We start from the raw sequence: 27,062 nt of genomic DNA, 5'->3' as shown, positions 1-27,062 counted from the left end.
ATGCAACAAATGACATGTAAAGCACGAGTGACCTGGAGATGCTGAAGAGGGAAGATGAGGAGGCAACCGTTTCAGGCCTGAGCGTCAGATGTTTACCTTCAGCTATGAAACCTCAATGTATAGACCTAAGGTGTCATATAGTTAAAAGAAGCATGAATGCAGAGAATCACTCATCTATACAAGGACTAGAGGGTTTCTCAGAAGGTGTTTCTATTGCAGGAACCCATTGTTCTCTGTAGCACCGTGATGGATGTGTGTTCAGTGCTGCAGTCAACTCTGAAGCATGTGGCAACCCCGGAATGAATTGCCTTGCTTCTTCTGTCCACCATCAGGGAATGTAGTCACATTTTTCACCTGTATTACCACGGCTGCACCCACAGCTGCCTTGGATGTCAGGTTGGGAGGGCCGATTCTTCAGGCTTACAAGAGGCTCAGGCAGGAATACAGTCAAATATCCCACAGGTCTTCAGTGATCAGACTGATGTCATCTGAGCAGCTATTCTGCAGCTCAGTGGTGAACTGGATGCAAGGCCAAGTATTAGTAGCCTGGCAGGTGTGTGCCACAAGGTTGACAATATCGATTGTGCCCTGTTGCAATCCCTCTTATGTGCCTGACAGTGATTTACAATATCTTAGGTCTTTTCCCTTTGTTTGCATTGCAACTTTGTTCCGTTGGAGTTGATTTAATATTTCTACCCTATTATTCAGGATAGTTTGGATCAGCTTGGTTTTGTGTGGACCAGAACCCTGTGGTTTTGTGGGCATTACTTTGGCAATCCCTCTTGTCTATCTCCAACAGGTGGATGGTGTGTTGCTTGTCAGGTCAATGAACTTATGAATTCATCATTTTTCCAACTGGTGAGAGAGGGACACTTTGCTTTTCACAGCAGCCTCACTGTAATTCTTTTAGCAACGTGGGCTCCATTCAACAACGTGTTTGCATTTGTAAAGAGGAAGTGGTCCAATTCGATAAACATGCCAATTGTAGGTAACCGTCAGAATTGTATCAAGTAGATAAATACCAAGTAACTGGAAGGTGCCACCCTACATTCATCCCCCCCCCTCGTTTCAGGGCCTTTAGGCCTTCTTACTAGATCCTCAGAGATTATCTGGAGCTCAAGCTGATGACACCGCTGTGTCATCCTTGAATATGATGAGGCACAGACCTTAATCTGGTTGAACTGATTGGCTGCCCATTCAGATGAGTTTCAGAATGGATGGACAATCTGCTCTACCAGAGCTGCGCTCGGTGGTGAAGATGAAAATCTGCGCCAAGGAATCAAAAGGGACAAATAATTAGCCTGCTCAAACTAGATTCTGCTGTGTGAATCAGTTCGGGGTTTGAGAAGGTTCTTACTGTACCACCAAGAAAAGGTATCGTAATAATGTTGCATTCCCTGCAATTTTCTTCCCCCCCTATCTGGAAAAGAACGCCATAGAGCAGGGGCAACTAAAGGATCATTGATGAACGCGCAGGAAAGGAGACTGAACCTCAGTCTGAGCCAGTTTCGCTCAGAGCATCAACCTGGTTTGAAAACCCTCCGGTGGATGCTGGAGAATCAATTCTCAGCAGTTTAAAGCCCTCATCCCGGCCCAACCATTTGTATAGGTGTTTCCCTTGAATTGTCAGGCCAGTCCGACCTAACATCATGGTATCAAACTATTCAGTTAGACGCTGAAGTAGGAAAGTCCAACAGCACTAAGGGCAGGATTTTACTTTTGTTGGGCGGGCGGGTGCCCGACCCGATCGGGTGCAAAACCACGCGCAGTGATGTCAGGCGAGCGTCCCGACGTCTTCGTGCACTCTCGCAAAACTTTCCATCGGCAGGTGTGTGCAAGAGTCGGCAGCACCTGCCTACAGTTAAGAGGCCCATTAAGACTCTTAAGCAGGTAATTAATTTGTATTTTTTTGCTGACCCCTCAGCTGTTCGGTGGGACAGGCAAATAGGCCGGACGGCCTTTGCATTTTTCATGAAACCTCATCCACAGGTGGGATGAGGTTTCCGATGGCAAATATTAAACCAGTTAAAAAAAAATTTCAACTTCATTTCAAACGTGACTCAGTCACATGCGCGGACATGTTTATTTCACCTTTAAGATCTTCGTCGGTCTGTGTCCGATTCTTCAGCTCCCTGAAGAAGCTCAATGCCCTCAGGGAGCTCTCGGCATGCGCTCCCCCCACGCACGCTCGCCCTCCTCCCGCCTCCCCCCACCCTGGCAGTGCTGAGTGTTTCAGCGCGCCTTTCACCCTGGCTGGCCTGTTAATTGGTCAGCCAGTGTGAAATCGCAGACGGGGGCCTGATTGTGGGTGGCGGCCCGTTTCACGGCTGTTCCCAGTCCCACCCGACAAAGGGAACATCCTACCCTGAGGGCTTCTTAACATCAAGTTCAAGTGCAAACATGCATAACATGTTCCTGAAATATAAATGCTTCTTCTGTGGTCTTTGGGGATTTTTTTTAACCTCAGTGCATCCCCTGGTGACAATGTAAGATGAGGTGCTGTTGCTAAATCCTGAGTGTTGTTTCTAAATGATCATGAAAGAATGAAGTGAAGGGGTTATCTTCTTTTCTGAGGATCTCCTGGAAGTGGGGTGAGGTGGGGTGGGGTCAGTGATTCCTACATCCTTCAGCAGTGCTGGGAGATTTTCTGCTACTGCATTATGCTCGCTGGCTTGCTCTGCTCATCTTCTGATTGCTCTTCAGTTCTTTTGAGTGAAGTGGCTGTGTGGCGTGGGCTATGAGCTGTAATGGGAAACTCCTTTATAGCGTGTCTGTATTCGCTTGTCATGCTGCCAATGGTGAGCAGTCACTCCGTGACCACAAGGCGGCTGTTGTTGTGAAATTCCTGTGCCAATGTACACTCCTGGTGATTCCTCAGCATTGAGAATCCAATAAACCGTTGTCTTATGGAGATTGGAGTCAGAGGTCTCCATAGTATCAGTCATGGCTTTCCTTAGAAGGTCCATAACAACGTATAGGACCTTTAAGCTGGAGGGTGCTCGGGAAATGCCACATGCTCCTGGGCTGACTGCAGCTCTGTGAGTGGACTCCTCCATGCTAGCCGGCCTATGTAGCAAGGTTTTTTTTTTCTTGCACATTCTTAAATGACTGTCAGGAGGTTTAGGGGGGATGTGAGAAAAAACTTTTTTACCCAGAGGATGGTGACGGTCTGGAATGCGCTGCCTGGGAGGGTGGTGGAGGTGGGTTGCCTCACATCCTTTAAAAAGTACCTGGATGAGCACTTGGCACGTCATAACATTCAAGGCTATGGACCAAGTGCTGGTAAATGGGATTAGGTAGGTAGGTCAGGTGTTTCTCACGTGTCGGTGCAGACTCGATGGGCCGAAGGGCCTCTTCTGCGCTGTGATTCTGTGACTCAATGAAGTAATTGTGCCCAAAGAGCAACTTCTTTTCAGGATGGGCCTTGGATCGCGCCAGTTCCAGAGCTCAGCATCTGAAGCTACCCAGGAACAGATCCTTAGATCTACTTCTTGCTGCCCCACTGCCACCTCCGTGCTCACTAATTTTCTCTCATGTTATGTTTCGTTTACCGTCCTTTGCTCAATATCACGCTCCTTTCTGCCTCCTGGGGAGGCTATTCCTCGATTGATGTTTGCGGAGGTGAGTAATGCAGTGTGATGTGAAATGGACAGGCCATCTACGTCTGACCCTGAGAGCTGCTGTACCTTGGGTCACCCTAGGAAATATTTTTGAACCTGCAAGACACCTTTTGGGATCCCTGGATGCAGCAGAAACTGTGCATCATAGCAACATCCTGTCTCTATTACTGAAGACCAGCATGCCTGAACCAGCCACAAGCCAGACCTTAGCTATGACACTGGTATTTCCCTATCAATTTAAAATATGTGCTATCCACAAAATGAGCCAATTATCAGCCTACGTTAAATCTATCAGCTTAAAATCTCAATCATCAATAAAGTATAAGGAGTCACAGTATTGCCGTCAAGCTACATTTATTCACCAATAACCTGTTTATAGACACACAAAGACAAAGCTGCAGACCTTGTCACAGCTCTGATTCAGACATGGACACAAACAGAATTCCAGAGGTGTGGGGAATGCAGATTTCCTCCATATCACAGCAACATTCAACTGGTCCTAGCACCAAAAATCCATACCAAAACTGAAGTCATTGTTGGACAGTGAAAAATACATCCGGTGACTGGAGTTATACTTGATACTAAGGCAAATAATTGTGTTTGTTGTGGATTAATATCACAGCTGAGAGACAGCACTTCAGCTGCTTCATCAAAGACCTTTCCTCTATTGTATAGTTAGGAATGGGTCTGTTCACTGATGATTCTAGCGTTCAATTCATTCACAATTCCTCTAATAATAAAGCAGCCCGTACCAGACAACATTCTGGTCCAAACACCGCCTTCACTATTCATGGCACCACCATCACTAGGCCCACCAACACTAATATCATACAGATCACCATTGTCAACATTGCTCAGAAGCTTAACTAGACCAATTTTGTTGACAATATGGTTACAGGATCAGGGCGGAGGCTGGATACTTTGCAAGGAGTAGCTTGCCTCCTGACCACTCAGAGGCTCTGTTAAATGGATGCAAGCAGATGGTGAAGGACGAAGCAAGACACAAGTCTTTTCCTTTGTAGTGGATTTATTCGCAGAATGCAGTTTTACAGATCTCGACTTTCGAACAACTAACCCGATATTGCAGCTGACTCTCTTCATACTCTTTTGATGAAATCAGTAAACCAATGAAAATAAGCAAGTGAACACCCCCCTTTTAAAGGGGCACACCCACATTATTGCAACTAGAACAGAAACTTATTAAATTAAAAAAAAACATTTCTTGGGCTGATGATGCCCTGGAGTCTGCTTCTGCACTCTTGACCAATCAAAACAACAACTGAGTAAACACTCAAATGATCAAACCCTTAAAGGGGTAATGTGAAGCAAAACTACAAAGGAAACACCAAAATTAAATTAAAATGTTGTTTTGGGGGCTGATGGTGCACTCCAGCCCCTCTGATGCCCACCAGATGTGGAAGGCCTAAGGCATATGGGTGGACACCACGTGCTCCCTCTCCCAGGACACACAGGCACAAACATAGCCACAGAGAAGGGACAGGCAGTTGGTCTGAGCGACCCCCACAGCTGCCCGCTGCCCGGACCTGTTAATGGCCACCTCGGCAAGACCCAGGAGCAGGCTAACGAGGCCGTCTTCCGCTCTGCCTGCCCTCCCCTCTGCACCAGGCGGCCAAAGATCAGGAGCGTTGGGGCTGGAGTGCAACCAACAATTGAGGAGCAGCCCCTTCAAATAATAAAAAAAAGGGGCTGCACCCTCACACCATCTTTTATAGACGGGGAACACGGACCCCTCAAGGCCGCAGAAGATACAGGGAGCCTGGGGTAAACAAAAACAGAAAATGCTGGCAAAACTCAGCAGGCTGAAACGCTAACCCTGTTTCTCTCTTCACAGATGCGGGCCAGACCTGCTGAGTTTTTCCATCATTTTCCGTTTGTATTTTGCTTTTATTATACAAGAGGCCTGGGAGTCTGTGAGCCATCGTAATCTTCTGTTGCACGGCTCTACTGTGGCTCTGCAACACCTTCCAACCTCCGGATACCCGATGGAAAAGGGAGGACTTCCATGAGGGAGCCTCCCACCGGGACCCCCATCACTTCTGGATGGCAGGATGGAACACCATGACATGTCTGGGTTGTTAATGAGGGTGAGGAAGTGGAGGCCTGGTACAGGAAACCCTTCCATGCCGAGTGCAGTGGTGTGGAGGGAATTTCCGCGAGAAGGCTCAGATTGTGGGCTTAGTTACCTGAGAGAGGTTTCAGAGCCCTGGGCCAATTTGAAATTCCGTCTGAATGGGGGTCAGTTCAGATGGTCAGGTGATAGTTTAGGCCGTGCACCTGCTGGAAGAAATATGTCACTCGTGCATGGCACCTGAGAGGGGGCTCGATGTAAAGATATTGCTGCAGGGTCTGGAGGTGGAAAGCCACCCTCTGGTGCAAAGGCACACCATGTGCCTGACCATCCTCCTTAAGCAGGCTGGCTCTCTTTATATGTGCTCTTAGTCCTTAATCAAACAACACGCATCACCCCTGTGTATCTTTAACACCATAATCAACCTTTAACAGGCTTCACTATTTACAAAGCTGAAGCTGAAGTGATGAAATACTCACTATGTTTCTCGTTTGGTGCAAGTGTGATAACAGTCAACAAGCTTAGCACCATCCAGAATCAAGCAGAGCACTTGACTAGCACCTTTACCAACCAACTCAATGTTGACCCCTTCCACCACCCTCTGGCTATATTAAGCGGGAAGACTGGCACATATCAGTGCTCTCTCACATGCAGGCACCACAATCATTGAGGCTATGAGTATTCACCATCTGCTTCAGTGGATTGGTCACCTAGTTCGGATGTCAGGTACCAGGCTCCCAAAGCAGACCTACTTCTCCCAGTTCAGTCAGGGCAGATGCACCAGAGGAGGACAGAAGAAGCACTTCAAAGGTGTGCTGAAAGAAAATATGAAGAAATGTAACATTGACATTAATTCCTGGATCGAATCTGATGGCAGCAGAGTCTGTGGGAAAGATCGCAAACCTTTGAGTTCCAACAATGGCCTAATGAAGAATAAAAATGAGAGCAGCAGAATTAATACACCATGAACCGAACTTATAACACACGACCAGACATGTTACATGACAACAACTGCTATTAAGTCTGCCAATCCCGAATTGGCCTCATCTGTGGACTTATGGAAGACAATCACCCTCACTTGCAAGGAATAGCCAGTTATGTTGCTGTAGTATTTACATATCTGCATTACTGCTGTCATTCACCAGGCTTACTTCAAAAGTACTTCTCAATCCCACAAACTCTCCCAGCAAGAAGGATAAGAGTTGCAGGATCATGGGAACATCTGTAAGTTCCTCTCCAAGTCATACACCATCCAGATTTGCACATATAGCATAATTTTGTTTTTAATTCATTCACGGGATGTGGGCTTTGCTGGTTAGACCAGCATTTATTGCTCATTCCTAGTTGCCCTTGAGAAGGTGGTGCCTTTTTAAACTGCTGCAGTCCATGTGGTGTAGGTACATCCACAGTGCAGTTAGGAAGAGAGTTCCAGGATTTTGACCCAGCGACAGTGAAGGAATGGTGATATATTTCCAAGTCAGGATGGTGAGTGACTTGGAGGGGAACTTCCAGGTGGTGGTGTTCCCATGTGTCTGCTGCCCTTGTCCTTCCAGATGGTAGTTGTCGTGGGTTTGGAAGGTGCTGTCTAAGGAGCCTTGGTGAGTTCCTGGAGTGCATCTTTATGGTACACACTGCTGCTACTGTTCGTCGGTGGTGAAGGGAGTGAATATTTGTGGATGTGGTGCCAATCAAGTGGGCTGCTTTGTCCTAGATGGTGTCAAGCTTCTTGAGTGTTGTGGAAGTTGCACTCATCCAGGCAAGTGGGGAGTATTCCAAGACACTCCCGATTTGTGTCTTGTAGATGGTGGACAGGCTTTGGGGAGTCAGGAGATGAGCTACTCATCACACGATTCCTAGTCTCTGACCTGCTCTTGTAGACACAGTATTTATATGGCTGGTCCAGTTCAGTTTCTGGTCAATGGTAACCCGCAGGATGTTGATAGTGGGGGATTCAGTGGTGGCAATACCATTGAACATCAAGGGGCGATGTTTAGATTCAGGAGAGAAGGCAGCAACTGCGGGGTTGGTGTAAGGGGAATGGAAGGTGCAAGGGAAGGAGTGCAGAGATGGAAGGGTGTCCAAGGGGAGGAAGGGGTGAGGAGAGGGGAGGGAGTAAGAGTGGAGGAAGAAGTAAGAGTGGAAGAAAGAGTCAGGAAGGGGGTAGGAGTAAGGCTGGAGGAAGAAGAGAGGCTGGATGAAGGAGTCGGGAGGGGGAGGGTCTGAGCAGGGTGGGGGGTGGGTGGGTAAGGGGTGCGAAAGGGACAAGAGATACAAAGGAGGGAAAGGGTGCATAGGGAGGGATGTGCAGGTGAACGTGCACGGGTGGGGTCGGATAGGTCCATGTCTGCCTCCTGGGTAGCGAACTGAGGGTGGGCATGGTATGGAGGAAGGGTGAGAATGACCGAGGGCAGAGTGAGGCGGTAGGGTGGAAAGGGGAGGGTTCGCGGTAGCAATAGAAGGGATGGCGAGGGTGGTTGGTGGAGACCCGGAGGCAGACATGGACCCTGGGGATGGGAAGGAGGAAGCCGGGGGAGGTGAATGTGGATGGGGGCAGATATTGCAGGAAGGAAGGGAACGTGTATGTTCGGCTGGACATCCCCGAAGGAAAAGGTTGTGGCTGGTAGGTAACTGAGGGGAGGTGGAATGTGATGCAGGTGGGGGTGGGGGGTCGGGGTGGGGGTGGTGGGGGGGGTGGGGTGCGGGGAAATCAACTAAGATGGGGGAAAGGAAATGGGTGACTGGGGGAGTGAAAGTAAAACTGAATCAGCATCAGGCTGTCCAAATCGAAAGTGAAACGAGAGTCGTGTTGGGCGAGATCAGGTGCTGCATGAGAATGTGATCAGAGGGTGGGCAGAGCGCAGCCAATCGTCACGATGGGCTACGCGCCACCATTTTACGTGGGCAGGCCAATTAAGGCCCTCCCAGTGTCACGCGCAGCCGGAAGTGCTAAGTGCTCCCTGTGCAGCTGCCTCAGGGAGATTAGTTTGACGTCAAAAATTTTAATAAAGAAAAAAAAAATTTTTTTAGGATATGTCCCCTCATGTGACATGTCAATGAACTGTAATAAAAAGTTTTATTCAATTTATAAAGACTTCATGAATGAGGATGAGGTTCCATGAAAAATGCCTGGGCTCTTCACCTGTCCCGCTCCCACCGACCTGAAGGTTGGACGGGGCAGCTCAGCTAATTGAGTTAATTAGTATTTAAAGGGCCTTAATAGGCCTTTGGCAGTTCGGCAGGTGCGCAGCCGACTCTGGTGCGTGGCAGCCGAACTGAAATTCCGAATGACGCACGGTGATGTCGGGACACACGCCCGATGTCACCGTGCGTCATTTTACACATCGGCGAGCGGGTCCCACCCCCGCACGCCGACCCGAAGATTCTGGTCATGAGCTCCAGAGGAAGTGAGCCTGACGGAGATGTGAGGATGTGTGTGAGAGTTAGTGGTGTTGTCCCTTGAGGTGTGAGATCCCTGTGGAAGTGAGACGGGTTTGGGAGCGTTTGAGTTGAGAGGGACGAGAAGAGTGACTTACCCTGGTGGACCGGATGAGACCATTCATCCTGTAGTGGCACTGGGTGGCTGTCCTCTTTAGCAGGGCATTGACGCTGACCACTGCTACCACCGCCTCCCAAGTCTAGTCAGTAATACCGCTACCCATTCTGCGGCCAGGGTGGGGGTTGAGGTCCTCGCGGTGGGCATCCACGGCATTCGAAAGGCGTTCCGGTGATGCGTCGCTAAAGCTGGGGTCTGCAGTCCCTGGCTTTCGTGGACGTTTTCCCTGCAGTAGTTGTCACCTGGAAGCACGGAGACGTGTGCGCGCGCGCGGCTGGACTTCAAATATTACACCTGGCGTGATGGAGCAGTGAGGTGATGACAGGCGGGCGTATGAGAACCCCCCCACCACGGAAATGGCGTGTTTCCTAGGAATGCACAAATAATATGGCAGGTTTGGGACGATACGGTGTGAAAACCCACCTTCGCAGCTGGCACGTAAATACCTGCCTGCTACCACAATTAGTGCCAAACCTGGGATCATTCCATCCAGCGTGTTGTAGCTGTGCCATTTAAGTACACTGTTAGAACATAACAGCACAGTCCTCTATCTTGACAAACTTCTTCAGGGTGTTAAATGTCTTTCTCATTTACTCGGATACCCATGCCACTTCCAGAACCTGCATTGATGTGCTTTTTCCTGAGTAACTCGGTTTGCAAATCGCTCAGTTGGATAATCCTCAAATCCAGAAATGATACATTGCCAGGCTGGAAATATTTTCAGGGTGACCTGCTGGGCACGCACAAGTAAATTGACCGGTCCTACCTCTCCCTGGGAATAGGCAGAATCCTGACTCATCTCATCAGAGTAAACATCGAAAAAGATCAGAATTAGACAAGTTGCAACCAATGTGAAGCGCAGGTGCTGATTTAAAGAGCTACACATTTCATTTTCTGCCCAAGTAGTCTCGACACCCACATTCCCAGAATGTAATTTGCAAACAACGGGCCCACCCACCAACAGTATGTAAATGAGGAAACTTTGGAAGACATGGGTAGGTACCCAATCCACGCAGAAAAAGCATTTGTACAGCTGCTGAATCCTATTTCAGAATTTCAGACCCTTGTAACTTTTGGCAGTTCCCAAAGGATCAATCTTATTAAACTGTAAGGAGCCCCTGACATATAGAACAATCCCAAATCATTTCTGTTTGCTCTACTGTTTCTGGATATTTAGATTTTCCTCTGCTGTTTTCTCACTGACATCTGGTAATTTAAAACCCCCACGATACTATATTCTACATGTACAGATCTCCCTTTGTGAAGACATTTCCCTGTTTATATTTTCCTCTTGTTTAGGACATCTGTAACAACAATCTTCTTTCCTTTATTATCCTCAGTGGTAATCCACATTGATTCTCTCTGTGTGTGTTATCTCTCCTGTTACTTTGTAATGCCTGCCTCTTCAGTAGACTCTGGTATTTTAATCTCCCTGTTACATATTTTGGTTTATCTTGGTTAATCCTATTGAAACATACTCTGCTTTTAACAAATATATTTTCAAGCCTGTTTTTATGGTTGGGATTTAATGGAGCCCGCCAGAGTGGGCTAGGCGACAAACCCATGTAACCCCTTCCCTCCCTCTTTGTGACCCCCAACCCGCCCACACTCACCTGTCTCCAGTGATCCAGCAATGATCCCTAATGAAAGCCTCACTGAATAACCAGCAGCAGCCATTGCTCTCAGTGACTTAGTTCATTATTCTACCATTTTCATTTGTCAGTACTTTACAGTCCAGACCTCTCCCTATTGATAAAAGCAAAAAACTGCAGATGCTGGAAATCCAAAACAAAAACAGAAATACCTGGAAGAACTCAGCAGGCCTGGCAGCATTGGCAGAGGAGAGCACAGTTGACGTTTTGAGTCCTCTCCCTATTGTATTACTGTATTCCATACATTCATATTAAAAATGAAGTGCGTTGGTCAATTTTCTACATCAGTAGCTGGTCTACCTACTTCTGCCTGGTTGAGGTGCTGCTGTCCAAAATTCCTGTACCAAATTTATTCATCCCCAAATAGTCCCAATTACCTATAAACCTAAGGGCTAATTTTCTAACTATGCTCTCAATGGTGAGTGTCATCAAATGGTCAGGAAATCCTGTGCGTGAAGTTCCAACAGGCATTCTTGATAGGCAGATTCCACACAAGGAGTGCAAATTGTGAAAAGTGTTCTTCTAATACTTGCTAAAAGTTACATCCTCACTGATCCCTTGAATTTACACTTTTGTGGATTTCTCAATTTTCACCTCCCTTTTTGCTTTTCACTGGATCTGCTGCAAGTTCTGCCCACACCTGAGGCCAGTATACCGATCTGCTGGACCTGAGAATCAACCTTTGCAGAGCTGTTCATATTCAGTTCTGAATCCATTAGATAGCTTCCACCAGCCCCTCAGTTTACACTTGGTTCCTCTAAGAGCTTCTGGCTCCACCCTTCTTCACTATGCCTCTGAACGTAAAACTTTGGGTTGGTGGCTGCTTGCTCCAAGTGACTTCCAGTCAGGAAGTGGATATCATCCCATAATAACCCCCTGGTCCTCAGGCTTTAATTTCGGACAGTTTCATACTGTAACGTCTTGCTTTCTGTTTATGAGCACTGCATGCCTTGCATTTTTTATATTCGTTCATGATGTGGGGAACCGCTGACCGATGTTTATTGCCTATCCCTAATTGCCCTTGTTCAGAGGACATTTAAGAGTTAACCACATTGCTGTGGGTCTGGAGTCACACGTAGGCCAGACCAGGTAAGGACAGCAGATTTCCTTCCCATTAGTGAACCAGATGGGTTTTTACAACAATCGACAATAGCTTCATGGTCATCATTAGACTTTTAATTCCAGATTCTATTGAATTCAAATTTCACCATCTGCCATGGTGGGATTCGAACCCTGTTCCCAGAGCATTACCCCGGGGTCTCTGGAAAACTAGTCTGGTGACAATACCACTATGCCACCGCCTCCCCATTAGTCGCTGCCATGCCTACATAATGCAAAACTCTTTTTGTGCCCATTCACATTAACACACAGATCCTTTTTTTAAATTAGTTTTTAGATTATTTTTGGCCTCTACTGTTTTGTTTCTCTGGTTTATCCTCTGCTTCTAGTTCTTCACCATGACAGCTTTCATCTCTTCTCTCTCTCAATCCCTGCCTCACAAATCATCACTGCTCTGTAGCTTTGATCTTTTCCTGGTTTTATCCCAGGCTTCAAATCTCCATTACGAAACACACAACTCTTCTGCCTATCTCTTTCTGCATTCTCCAAAGAGCCATCATTATCCAGTACTTGAAAACTGTTCAAAACGTCTACTTCATGTATTCCCACTTCTCATTTCAATCCATTGACTGTACATTCTTCCATCATCTTTATCTAACAGACAATTCATGCCGCAACATACTTAGACATATCACACTCACTGAGTACAGCAGTGTTGAGCACTACCATCATTTACTGGTTTTCTTCAAGAGGTGAATATTTCTCAAAACTGCAATGCATTGCTTCAAAATTTTATTTGGCAGGTGGTTCATAGCAAAATCACTCTAACCCTTCCATAGCAGTAAGTACAAACCCATATCCCATTCCATGGGCAGAATTTTCCCCATGTTGGGGGGGAATTTGATGGGCGGGTGTGCTTCCAATCGGCGCCCCCAATCGGAGGCGCGGCGCCACTTTACGTGGGCGGGTCAAGTAAGGTCCGCCCAGCGTAGCGTCCGCACAGAAGCGCTACGCACTCCCTGTGCGGCCGGGGTGGGGGGATGGGGGGGGATCCCTAAAATCGAGAGTGCGCTCTTTCGCGCTTGCGCATGAAAGAGCGCACTCATCTCCCTGAGGCTAAGTGCTGCCTCCAGGAGATCGGCTCTACTTTCATCAAGTTTAAAAATAGAGAAAAAAAGAATCCCTTACATGTTCCCTCATGTGACAATGTCACATGAGTTGGGACATGTTCATAATTTCCATAACAACTTTATGTTGCTGGATGAGGTTTCATGTTTTTTCTAGTTGCCGCTGGGGCTCCTTAAGGTTGAACGGGCAGGTCCTTTAATTGTTTAAATGATCCTGTCAATGGCCTCAATTGGCCGTTGACAGGTCGGCGGGCGCACAGCTGGTTTTGCTGCACCCCCGCCTTCCAGAAAATTTAAATGGGGCGGGGTGACATTGGGAGTTCCGCCCGACATCATCCCATGTCGGTGAGCAGGCCCTGCCCCCGCTGCCGACGGTAAAATCCGGCCCCATGAGTTCTCTGCCCAAAGGCAGGTCCTTGGCTCATTGTCTTCATCCTGAGTCACTTAATGGGCAATTTCTTTCAGTGGTGGCTTTCCATAACCTTACACCCTCAGAGGCAGGGTGAGGTGGCAGGTCCTAAATCTACCTCAACCAGAATGGGAATTGAACCTACATTGTAGGCATTGTTCTGAAGCATCACTAGCCATCTAGCCAACTCAACTAGCTGACCCTCTCCCCTGATCGCAAACAGATAATGGGACTTATTTCATGCTATGTGCTATGCTCACAGTAGCTCTGATTTAAAAGTAGCCACTGTTTCAATCAAAATTAATCTTTTGCTTTTTTTTAAAAAGTTGATCTAGTAAGGAACAAGTCAATTATTAACACTCCCCTTCCATCCTGAGACTTCCTATAAAAATTAACAAAAGTCAGTACATCAGAATGTTAAGCCAAATAAACCCGATAAAATCCTCTGCTTTTAGACATGGTGGGGGCAGGGTGGAAGTCAGCATTTTCTATCTTTGAGTATTTGTTAACTATTCTTAAAAATTCATTTTTCTGTATAACATTTTCCTTAATGACTGCATTGGGGTAAATTCCAGCCTGATGGAATACTGTACACAAGGGAAAAATAACACTTTCCTCCATATTTGGTTATTTCCATCTGTGGGTGGCCTAGCCAATGGGCTTTGCTTCTGTTGCCAGATTGAAACAAGCAGCTTCTTTTTGTCAGGAATATCCCTTGAAACCACCTTAAAACCTTGGACGGACTGTATGACTTTAATGGAGATTTATTTTCTGAGATATGATGCATTTTACAATAGTTGGTATTTTTGGTACCTGGGTGGTCTGGTCTGTTTGCTACATTTTGACATTCAGTGGGAAGCAACCAGCTTTTTCTTGTTAAAAACATGTCTTCAAGACCAATCAGTAAACAAGACTGTAGTCTGCTAAACTAGTTATTGGGGTCACTGTAAGGGCTATGTTTGATTTTTGTATGTGAAATCTTTTCATTGGATGAATTTCATGAATTGTTATCAGTTAAATCAGTATTTTACTGGACTTAAATAGTTGAGTCTGATTTTATTAGGTAGCTACAAATGAATAAATATGGCAATGGCTTATAAAACTTTATTTATGTTTATTAGTAGTCTAATCTATTTGCAGCAGTTTCACATCCAAAGTTGAAAGGCTTCTGGAAGTCTATTAAAGACCTAGTGATATATTCTGTCTTTTTTTCTTAAAGACTAGTTAACCTCTTTTATCATTGCACATGAAGCGATAGATTCTGACTTCGTGCAATAGTGTAAAACAAGTGATAGAGGAATTTTCAACCCTTTTTACATCTCTCCCAATTTTTATTTTCATTAATTTTAATGGGAATAAAAGTTGGGAGAGATGTAAATGGAATGTTGATTCACTGTCAACCATTTTCCACTCCGAAGGAGAGTCATATGAACTCGAAACGTTAACTCTGTCTTTCTCTCCACAGATGCTGTCAGACCTGCTGAGTTTTTCCAGCATTTTTTTGTTTTTGTTTCAGATTTCCAGCATCCACAGTATTTTGCCTTTAACCATTTTCCACTATTGTACCAAGTCAAAATCTGCTTCAGCGAGTCAAAACAAACTGACGTCTTCAGATGAAGTAAGCAAGGCTAGAGGATGGGAGAAAGTTGGTCCAGGTGGGCAGGTGCAATTCAGTCCTCACTTTAAAGTCTTAAATTCTGTCCTTATTTTCACATTTTCATGATAAATTTCTGTGCCTACATTTATAATGTAAATTGTCTGCCAATTTCTCATTCAGAAATTACACCCTCCTTCGAGTGGTAGCATTGAAGCATTTGAGTTGTGGTGGGAAGATGAGAAGCTTTAGTATATTGGAGGGGCCATATAAAGTGGCATAGCAATGGGGTGCGTCTGGGACCTTGAGCAATGTCGCTGTGGTGATGCTATGCTGGGAAACTCATTAAAGCACAGAAAGGCAACAGCTAGGGGATCTGTCTTGTACTCATCCACAAGTCTTTCACTTGTGGGACACAATTCTAGAAACAGTCCAACAATTAATTTTTGCAATGCTATGAAAGGAGGTGGTGTTACTTCAGTATGAAAGGAGGTGGTGTTACTTGGAAAAAAACAATTAGTAACAGCAGCATTCACCCATAAGTGAGGGTATGTGGTCAAATTACATTTTAATACCTCAAAAACTGAAATTTTAAAATCCTTAGGAAAAAAACCTATCTTTGACGATGGATATGAAATGCCCAACCTTTTACATTGAAGAGTTCTTCATTTCTAATTTCTTCAAATGTTAGCAAATGGCGTTAAAAACAAGCCACCAAGCAGGCTACTTTGACCTCGATGATATTGAACTTCTTGAGTGTTTTTGGAGCTACACTCATCCAGGGAAGTGGAGAATATTTCATTATACACTTGAACTGTGCCTTGTGGATGATGGAATGGTTTTGGGAAGTCAGGAACTGAGTTACACGCCATAGAATACCCAGCCTTTGACCTGCTCTTCTAGCTACAATGTTTATGTGCCAGGACCAATTCTGGTCAATGATGACCCCCAGATGTTGATTGTAGGGTTTTTGTTAAAGGCAAAAGTGTTTAACTAACTTGACTGAGTTTTTGATGAGGTAACAGGGAGGGTTGATGGAGGAGATGTGGTTGATGTGGTATCTATGGACTTCCAAAAGGCATTTACTAAAGTGCCATATAATATAGGCTTGCCAGCAAAGTCATGGAATAAGGGGGGCGCTGGTAGCATGGATAAAAGTTGGCTGAGTGACAGGAAAAAGTAACGGTGAACAGTTGTTTTTCAGACGGGAACAAGATATACGGTGGGGACCCCCGGGAATCGGTACTAGGAGCAATGTTCACTCTATTTTTTTTTTGGAGTGCATGGTTGATCACTAAGTGTATGACCTACTTAAACATTTTTTGTGTGGCCATACATGGACAGCAACAACGTGTATGAGGCTTGCACAGGGACTTTCGGGTTGCTGCTGCAGCACTGTTTTTTTAAAAATTAATCTCTTAGACTTGGGTGTAAAGGGCACAATTTCAAATTTTGCAGCTGACATAAAGAAATGGAAGTATTGTGAACTGTGAGGAGGATAGAGATAGATTTCAAGAGGACTCAGACAGGCTGGTGGATTAGGTAGACATGTGGCAGGTGAAATTTAATGCAGTGAAGTATGACGTGATACAGTTTGGGAGCAAGAACACGGAGAGACATCATAAAGGGTACAATTCTCAAGGGGGTGCAGGAACAAATGTGTACAGATTGTTGATGGTGGTAGGGGCAGTTGAGAAAGTATTAGAGAGGTATACCGAATTCTGGTCTTTATAAATAGAGGCATAGAGTACAAAAGCAAGGAAGATATGATGAACCTATATAAAACACCGATTCAACCTCAACTAGAGTATTGTGTCCGTTTCTGGGCACCACAATTTAGGAAGGAGATATGAACTTTAGAGGTGGTGCAGAAAAGATTTACAAGAAAGGTTCCAGGGATGGGGGACTTCAGTTATGAGGATAGATTGGAGAATCTGGGGTTCTTCTCCTTAGAGAAGAGCAGGTTGAGAGGAAGTATCTGAACTGGCAGCTGTGAGTGAGCTGTGTTTTCATCATCACCTTCTTCTTGGAGTTCGTCACAAAACATTTTAACTGCAGCCTAATTAAAGCCTTGTGCACGTTCAACATCACTTTGCTTACCTGTAACTCTACATGCGCAATCAAAACATTCAAGAAGCCTCTTCAATAGCTGTATCATCTGGGCATGTCCTCTTTAATTATGGGCGGGATTTTCCAGCCCCAGCACTAGCAGGCAGTGTCACAGACAGGACCGGAAAATTTGAAGAACCAGTGAATTTTAAAGGCTTTCCAAATTTTTACCTCCTGCCCATGACTTTGCCTGCCACTGGCGGGCCTGGAAAATCCCACCTTATGTGTACCTGCACCCAAAGAAGCGTCTGCTTATCACTTCTTTTCAAAATCTTAATCCATTTAAGGTATATTCCCTGTCCCTTAAAGAAAGAGAAAGGTTCAATTTACCTTGCAAATTGCACATCCTCAGGATGTACCAAAATGTTTCACAGCCTCCCAATTTACTCTTGAAGTAGTTACTGTGATTATATGGGTGAACCTGGCAGCCAATTTGCACGTAGCAAGATTGCCCACAGAGAAATGACGAGCTCATTTGTTTCTGCTCTGAAGAAGAGTCATCAGGACTCGAAACGTTAACTTTTTTTTTCTCCACAGACGCTGTCAGACCTGCTGAGCTTTTCCAGCATTTCCTGTTTTTGTTTCAGATTTCCAGCATCCGCAGTATTTTGCTTTTATCTTTTGTTTCTGCTGCTGTTGGTTTAAGGGTGGTTGTTGACTCCCAAAAATGTGCCGTGGACTTTTTCTGTCCACCCAAATGAGCAGTCGGAGTCTCAGTTCAACTTGGGAGTGGAATGAAGCCAAAACTTTATCCTGAGCTACTCTGTCACTATGTCACACCAATTCCAAATTCTACCCATGGGGAAGTGATGTTGGGAAGTTTGAAACAGTTCTGTACATACGAGCAGGGGTATTCAAATGCTGATGCTCCCTTCCTCTGGTGTCGAATGTTGTCCTGGCAAGAGGCTGGCTGGGGCAGAAAGGCTCTTTAACATACAAAGTATCAAAAAGCCAATGCATTTAATTTCATAGGGTTAGACCAGTTCTTAAAAAAATTGGCTGAGAAATCGGAGTAATGCCTGAAACGGTATTTGCATGAAATCGGTATCGCAAAGCGATTGTATGTCTAAAAATGTCGAATGGTAGACTGCTGGAAATTGGGCATCAGGCTTCACTTGTGTGTAAAACTGGCAAGGAGAGGACACCCAAGCAGATGTCCTGATGGAACTCACCAGTTGTCCCTGACGATGAATTTCAAGCAAAGATCCTAAAACAGGTGTTCAGACCCAGATGCTGGGCCTATTAAAGACACACCGAGCTAAAAATTGGTCTGCGCATTTTTGGGGGGCTGGGGTCATGGATTCGCAACCTGCCTGCCTCTGTTGCCATGGATTTTAGCATTGGTCTGAACGGTACCTGAGTGGCAGGCTGCCTGAACACTCAACAGAGCGCGAGCAGCATGCACAGAGAGCATGTGCAGATAGCCTGCTCCTGTTAAAGTCTTAAAGGCACAGTCTAAGGAGAAGGGGCCAATCATTTAGCGCTGAGATGAGGAGAAATTACTTCATTCAATTGGTTGTGAAACTTCGGAATTCTCTACCCTAGACAGTTGTGGGTGTTCCCTACATTTAAGGTTGGGATAGACGGATTATTGGTCTCTTAGGGAATTAAGGGACATGGGGAGAGGGCAGGAAAATGGAGTTGAAGCCCAAGGTCAGTCACGATCGTATTGAATGATGGAGCAGACTCGATGGGCCGAGTGGTCTACTTCTCTTGTTTCTTATGTTTTTAAAGGCAGTCAGCTCCTTTTACAGCAAAAGAGAGCTGCAGCAAAGTCTGGGAGATTTGGAGAGAAGCAAAAGCAAAGCAAATGGAGGACCAAGGAAGAGAGAGGGCTCCTAGGGCCCCCTGGAGGCCTTAGTCATGGAGGTGCACAAGAGAAGAGAAGCCGTGTTCCTGCAGGGGGTCAGGAGGCCATCAAGCATCACCCTTTGAAGGGAATGGGAGCAGGTGGCCAGAGATGTCAATGCACAGAGTCAGGCTCCATACATCAGGCACCAGGGCCACAAAAAGTTTAATGAGCTCACATAGCTGGTCAAGTTCTCCGAATGCATCTTTACATGACATCTCCTATCCACTGCTCCAACAAACTTCAATGCTGCTCAACGCACCAGAACCCATCACTCAGCTACTAGCAATCTCTGGCACTCAGGGCTCACACCTAACATCAAGAAACATTACCTCAACTTCACACACCTTCCAGCCTCACATTCCACCCCTGCTGAAGCGGCATACCTCCAGCTACTCAGCTAGGGTAGGCACCTCATCCAAACACAGTGCTACACGATCACCAGTATCCTGCTAAAAGGGCCTATAGCCACCAGGAACAGAGAGAACTGGTGGAAGACGAGGGCCCCTGCATCTCCTGAGCCCTAAGGCAGAGATAACTCTCAGTATTATGGGACCAGCTGTGACAGAGCCGTTGGCATCTGGTGTCATTGAGAGCACTGTGCATGATGGGATGTTTCTGCCCCATGTTCCTTCTCAACTGCCAGCACACCCTCAATTTGTAATCTGGCATGGCGTGTAAGCCACAGATAGGGTGACCATCGGCCTAATAATTCCCAATCCACAATGCTTCTCTCACCCCAACCTTCCCCTTTCTGAATTCCTGCTTTCAGACACCCAAGAACTATTGCCTGCCCAGCCATAGGAGCCCCAGAAAAAGGAGAGAGAAAAATAACACAGCACTGATGAAGAGGCCCTGTCATTTAATCTGATACTTTGAGCCTCCAGTTCAAATAGCTGGAACTTTTATGTAGCTTAAAGGTTAGTGTAGAATAGGGATTCACGGATGGTGAGAGACCAGGCATGAGTGGGCTTCAGCCAGGCTGGGTAAAACAACAGTTTCTCCAGCCCACTGGAGGGAGAGGTTGCAGACAAATTCTGTGACAGGGGCCTCAGATGAAGACGTTGATGGGGCAGCACACAGGAGGAGGCTAATTAGGATGCACACTGAGATTTTTGGTGCATATATCTTGGCTGCTAGACAGCCTCCTGTCACGGTCAAAGACTTAGCAGAAGACATCACACAGAGCTTCCCTTCTCCGATGCCAGTGCTCCGTCTCCCTGTCATGCTGCAGCCCCAGAGGCACTGTAGCTGCAGCCCCCATCCCATGCCTGTTGTGTGGACATTCACCAAATCCTCTGTTCCTTCCGTGTAAGGATGTTGAAATATTCCCTAGCAAATCCAGGAACTCACCTCAATACCTCCCAAGCACGCCACAGTCCTTCCAGAGACTTTGAAATGATAGAAGTTATTCTAAACACCTTACCTGCTAGTTGGGGGTCGGGCCCTTTAAATAGCAGTAGCACTGGACCCTCTTGTAACTTTGGTGAGTGACAAGGAAATGCATTAAATAGATCTAGAGGTGAATAGAGCATCAAATGAGCCAGTAGGTTAGGAGACATTTGCCACACCAAGTCTCCACGAGTGCCCTACCCAACATTGCATGCTACACTGGAAATGGCTGAAGGCACTGCACACTTGACTTGGAGAGTGACAGGCTTCCTTAGCATCATCTCCAGTGGTGCTGCCAGTTGGAACTTCACATGCCTTGTGTTTGATTAAAGGGAGCACCTTAAATACTTGAAAGGTGCCTATCTCCAATTTGACAACCACCACAGATTTGTGGGAGATCAGAAATGGAAGGCCATTCTTCCAAAATTTGTTGCCTCTCCCAGAAAGGGTGCAACAAGGTCCAATGTTCTTCCCCTTCAATTTTTGCAATTTTGTAACAGCAGCATCGAGGACTCCTGCCATGCTGTTCTGCAGCAGTTCTCCAAGGCCCTCCATGGCCTATCTCCATTCTTCCAGCACCTGTGCCTACATGCCCTCCCACCCCTGCCTCAGATGGGCTCCCCAGCAGAAGCCCTGCCTCCCCTCCCCTCCCCTCCACCTCCCTCTACTTCCCTCTCACATGCTTGAAAATTGGGAGCATTGTTAAGGTGCATCATTTTGGCAGGTTCAAGTCCCATGCCTGCCATCTTTGCAAGCAAGTGAAATCTCTACACCCACACTTTCTGTGCTTAAGTAGGTTTGTTGTGAGGGGAACTTCCAGTTGGTGGTGTTCCCATCTATCTGCTGCCCTTGTCCTTCTAGATGGTAGTGGTTGTGGGTTTGGAAAGTGCTGTCTAAGGAGCCTTGGTGAATTCCTGCAGGGCATCTTGTAGATGGTACACACTGCTGCTACTGTGCGTCGGTGATGTGTTTGTGCATGTGGTGCCAATCAAGCGGGCTGTTTTGTCCTGATGGTGTCAAGCTTCTGGTGTGTTGTGGGAGCTGCACTCATCCAGGCAAGTGGGGAGTGTTCCATTACACTCCTGACTTGTGTCTTGTAGATGGTGGACAGACTTTAGGGAGCCAGGAAGTGAGTTATTTATCACAGGATTCCTAGCCTTTGACCTGCTCTTGGAGACACAGTATTTATAGCTAGTCCAGTTCAGTTTCTGGTCAATGGTAACCTCCCCGGATGTTGATAGTGGGGGGATTCAGTGATGGTAATGCCATTGAACATCAAGGGGCGATGGTTGGATTCTCTCTTGTTGGAGATGGTCATTGCCTGACACTTGTGTGGCATGAGTGTTACTTGCCACTTGTCAGCCCAAGCCTGGATATTATCCAGGTCTTGCTGCATTTGGACATAGTCTGCTTCAGTATCTGAATACTGAAAGATTCTCAGCCTTCTGCCATATTTTATGGTGTGTCATGAATACCTTCTGTATCAGATTATTTATTTGGGTTGAGATAAACTTTTGCAGTGTCTTTTACTTTCAGAGATCATTTTTGGTATTTTTTCCAGTCCAGTCCTAAACCTAGATTTTTTAATTGAATGCCAGCTGTGGCAGAGTTGGTAGCACTCTCGCCTCTGAATCGCAAGGTTCCATGTTTGAGTGATTGTCCAGGAATTGAGCACAAACATCAAGGCTAACATGCCAGTGCAGTGCTGAGGGAGCGTTGCATTGTTGCAAATGTTGTTGTTTGGATGAAATGTTAAACAAAGGCCGCATCTGCCTGCTTGGGCGTAAAAGATCCCATGGCCCTATTTCAAAGAAGAGCAGGGGAGTTCTCCCTGGCATTTTGGCCAATATTTATTCCTCAATCAACATCACAAAAGCAGATAATCTAGTCATTATCACATTACTGTTTGTGGGATTTGGAAATCGGCTGCCACGTTTACAACAATGGCTCTGCTTCATTGGCTGTCAGGGGCTTTGGGATGTCCTGAGGCCAGGAAAGCACTATCTAAATAAATGCAAGTCTTTGTTTTAGATTCTTTTTGAATATACTTATATACTGTGAATACTAGCTTTCCTTTACGTTTATCTAAATATGCTCTTCACAACTGGCATTAGGCTGTTCCATGCATTTTCTAGGTGTTTTCTAACAGAAATAGTGGACAACTTTTCATTATAAAATATAATAATGTTTGAATTAGCTAATTGGTAGAATTGCTGTTGATCTGATTAATAGAATAGGAGAAACTATTGTGGTGGGTTGGGGATGAATTTCACATTTTTAGGAATTTAAAATTTTCTTCCATAGCTCAAACCTATTTAAGTTTTAAGAGATTTTTTGACAAAATTGTAGAAATAAAAATCTTAATGCACAAACACAAGAAAGTGATTTTGCCTTTAGATTTTTCTGAATCAAATATTACTTTCCACTCTGGCTTTGGAGAAACTTATTTAGCAGTCTATTGCTGGCTAGTATCCTTCAAGCCGTGGATTCATTTGTATTTAAAGTATACCGTAATTGCACATGATTTATTTGAATTCATATTAAAAGCAAAATGCTTCGCAAAAGGAAAGAAATGCCATGGGAAGTAAAGTAAAATTTTGCTCTTCACTACAAATCCAAATTCAAGAAAGCGCAAACTGTTATCCTGACGAATGAGGTTTCGAAGTGTATCATGAAATTTATTTGGAACACCATAAATTGCCTCATCAAACAGTGAGGAAGAGGAAATGGAAGGTGATGGCCTCTAAAGTGAATGTCACTTTCCAGGTCAAGAGGACTAACTAGGGCTGTCAGATGCCTTCTGCGGGCATGAGAACCATAGGCTCTTTCATAGGAAAAGAACTGCAAGGAAAGTGAAGACAGACTATTTCCAGACAATGTCATCTCAGAGCTCTGGATCACTTCTGCTTCCTGATTTGGTAGCTTGTGATGTATCGGGATGTCATCGCAGCCCTTCAAAGAAGGGCTCAGTAGACAGGTCAGTCATAAATTATTTTTGCCATGGTTTACTTTAATGTGAATGCACTTAATCCTCTTCATAGCAAGTTTAATCTCATCTCTAACCTTTTCTGACATTTTGACAGTAATTTTTCTATTTTTACATTTTGAGAAAAAAATAGTTGAACTGTCTACCTTGAAACTCAAAACTTATAGGACAGATGTAGCAAGTAATTTATTTAGTAGAACGTTGTGTGCAATCTGCAATATTAATTGAAAGTCAGTCAGATATAGTTACAAAATCTGAACATACATTGAGGATTTAACTGTATTGTGAAGTTAATTATATTGTAGTCCAACAGATTGATTTCTCCTATAAATCTGTCAACAGATGGAGAAATATTAATTGACCATCACATTCTCAGCATCAGCTTTGGGGAGACATGTGCCATAAACAATGAATTGTCAGGAGGACAGTTGAGAATTCTCAGACTTATCTACCCTCAACTAAAGAAGGTGGTGAGGACAATGATAGTGTTTGAAGAAGAATAAAAAGAGCACCAGGGCTAGTGTATTTAAAGCCCATGGCTCAGGAGAAGACAAACGAAATGGTCATCACTGCTTCCTCATTATTATCTTCCAGACTGTTTCCTAATCTTCTTAAAGATCCAAAATGAAGGATTATAATGAGCCCAGGAAACCATAATGTCCAACCAATTTTCTCCATATAAGGTCCAGACATTCAAGGTGAATTGTCTAAAGCAAGCAACTAACCTGAACTTCAATTAACTTAAAAGTGATGCACTTGAAGATAATTAGATTTACAAATTCTTACTTCAACAATAGAAGTGGTGGAGAAAACATTATATGAATGAGAATTTGGGCAAAATGCATGTGGTTTTTTTTTTGTTTGGTGCTTCTTTAAATGCTTTAAATACCAATAAATGTCCCACAATTTTATTCAGATATTAAGATCTTTTTCAAGGTTATTGTTTATGTATGTGGACATTTTCTCAAAGACTTAGATTATTGAATTACCTGCCTGCATTCAGAATTTGTATATATCATTATCCCATCAGTATATAACCTGACAGAGGAATTATTTACGTCCTTTGGATGAGATGTTAAACTAAAGCTCAATCTGCCCTTCAGCTGGATGAAAGAGATCCCGTGGCACTTTTTGAAGAAGTGAATGGGAGTTCTGCCAGTGCCCTGGCCAATGTTTCTCCCTCAGCCAACATTACTTCATTGCTGTTTGGGACCTTGCTATGCACAAATTGTTTGTGTGTCTATCTGCATGAGGACAGTTGACTGCACTTCAAGTAATCAGTTGGCTATAATTTGCCTTGGAAATCCCAAGGCTGTGAAAGGTGTTATATAAATGCAAGTTCTTTTAGTTCATCTATTCATGAATTGAATTGAACAGTGAAATAATGATTTAAATAAAGTTCATTAAAAATTAAGGCTGGAAATATTCACCGCTGTACTTGCAAAATATTTATATGTTATTGTAACAGAGTCGTATAACCCATTTAAAATAATGCCTCCTTAAAATAATGCACAAAGGAATGTAATTTCAACATATTAAGTATTCATATGCTGTTATTGTCAACAGTAACAGCTACAGCATGTTCAAGAAAATAGGCTTCACTCCTGGAGCAGCCACCAGTTAAGTATTAATTGGAATTTAAGATTGGCATTCATTGATAGTTTAAAAGCAATTGGATTATACATCATGTTGCTGATTTCCACTGATTGAATAAATAGGCTTGCTTAGTTAGTCAACACAAACTTGTCAAGCACATCATTGAAATGTACAGCCTGATAGGGTGGTGGATACAGTTTTAATTGTTGCCTTCAAAAGACAATTGAATAAATACTTAAAGGAGGAGAACATTTTAGCAAAATGGGGAAATATCAGGGCTGGGACGCTGGGACGCTGGGACTAACTAGAGTGCTCTTTGATAGACAAAAACAAAAATAGAAATAGCTGGAAAAACTCAGCAGGTCTGACAGCATCTCTGGAGAGGAATACAGTTAACATTTCGAATCCGTATGACTCTTCAACAGAACAGTAACGAAACGTTAACTGTGTTCCTCTCCGCAGATGCAGTCAGACCTCCTGAGTTTTCCAGGTATTTTTATTTTTGTTTTTGGTTTGGATTTCCAGCATCCGCAGTTTTTTGCTTTGCTCTTTGATAGAGATGGTGCAAACTCGGTAGACAGATTGACCAGTTTCTGTGCAGTATTAGTCTATGATTCAATAGGCTGAATTGTAAAGCCAGGAAATGGGCAGGGTGGAATGGGGTCAGGAGTTAAAATTCAAAAAAATCTAAAACTGGAACCCAACCCAACTCAAACCAATCACTTTTAGTTTTAAGGACTTGGCACTTAGGGGTGGGTAGTGGAGGGTGACAAATCTGCTGCTACAGGAGGTGAGATGGCCATTTAAATATTGTACTGAGGCTGCAAGACTTCATTTTTAACTTACGTTGGTCTAGTTTCCTAGAGCTCAGAAAACCTAACTGATGATGAAGGATGAGATCCATGAGTGTCTTTACAGCATTGCTTGTAGGCCAGGAGGAGCAGGAATGTTTTGTCCAGGCTTAACAAAGTATTCGATACTTCCCATACCTACTATTTTTCTGTGCCCCACCGTGCCCCCCCACCCTCCAATCCCATTGGATTCCCTTCCTCCATGCCGTCAGACCCCTGTCCACCTTCAGACATCCCTGGCTGTAGTTTAAGAGTCTGGCACAAAAAGGATTAATGTGGGACTGAATATAGTACCACCCACACAGTGATGTAAGAGAACACATGACCCACAGCTAGGGGTCAGTGTTGTGTTGGACAGAGCTGTGTGTAGAAGCAAGCATGGTGACAGCTCCTAGCTTGGACCTAAACTGCACCTACGTATATAGTTTCTATTGTTAATAAATACTCACTGTTGAGCTACCTAAGACTACAATTACCTTAATGACCAACACCTTACAATGTTGACCACCATCATATTCTTGTAGCCCCCCCTCCCAACTCACAATCGGAACCCCACCCTAGTGATAGTACTTTCCTGCATGATATCCCCCATATCCCCACTCAACCTTCCTTGTGTTGCAGAATTTTCCACCCAACAGGTGCAAGTTGTTGTTGTTGTGGGGAGGGTTTGTTTGTGGATTAGTTGTACGTCAAACATTGAACTGGCCTGTGAATTTATTTAACAGTACTTGAATTTAAATTCGAAAATGAAGCCTGTCATTTTGGAATCAGATAAACAATGATGGAAACAAACGCTCCATTGGTTAGTTAACTAACCACGCTCTTTCCCACATCCAACTCAAATATTCCTTTGCTCTGTATTACATTAATTCCTATAGATACAGGAGCATTATTTTAAAATGTGCAAACCTGATTATTTCATATGGCATTACTCAAGATATCACGACTGGCCAAGATGGGGAAACCAACAGAAAAAGATTTAAAGGTGGTTATTTGACGACCTCAAAACAGCAGTCCTGAATGGAATGCACCTCCAAACTAAAACCCAGCTGTGATTCTGATTTAAAATTTAAATTATTGCTCCCAGGAATGAGATTTCACAGTTCCATTGTTTTCTTTCTGGGCCTTCAAGATTTAGTGGCATGCCAGGAACATTTTTTATACTCTATTCTTTCA

At 44.6% G+C, this 27,062-nt stretch overlaps 1 protein-coding gene across 1 annotated transcript in view; it reads left to right on the top strand.

Moving 5' to 3' along the window:
* Positions 1–27,062, top strand: part of LOC121277798 (cytosolic 5'-nucleotidase 1A-like) — a 112,051-nt gene that overhangs the window by 61,159 nt on the left and 23,830 nt on the right. The window contains exons 6-7 of the mRNA XM_041187435.1: positions 463–483; positions 20,988–21,034. Coding sequence (XP_041043369.1) covers positions 463–483; positions 20,988–21,034 — 68 coding nt within the window. The remainder of the gene's footprint in view (positions 1–462; positions 484–20,987; positions 21,035–27,062) is intronic.

Source organism: Carcharodon carcharias, chromosome 5, assembly GCF_017639515.1.
Source record: "Carcharodon carcharias isolate sCarCar2 chromosome 5, sCarCar2.pri, whole genome shotgun sequence".
Taxonomy (NCBI): Eukaryota; Metazoa; Chordata; class Chondrichthyes; order Lamniformes; family Lamnidae; genus Carcharodon; species Carcharodon carcharias.
The sequence above is the reverse complement of the archived record's forward strand: the minus strand, read 5'-3'. Positions and strand labels throughout refer to the sequence as shown.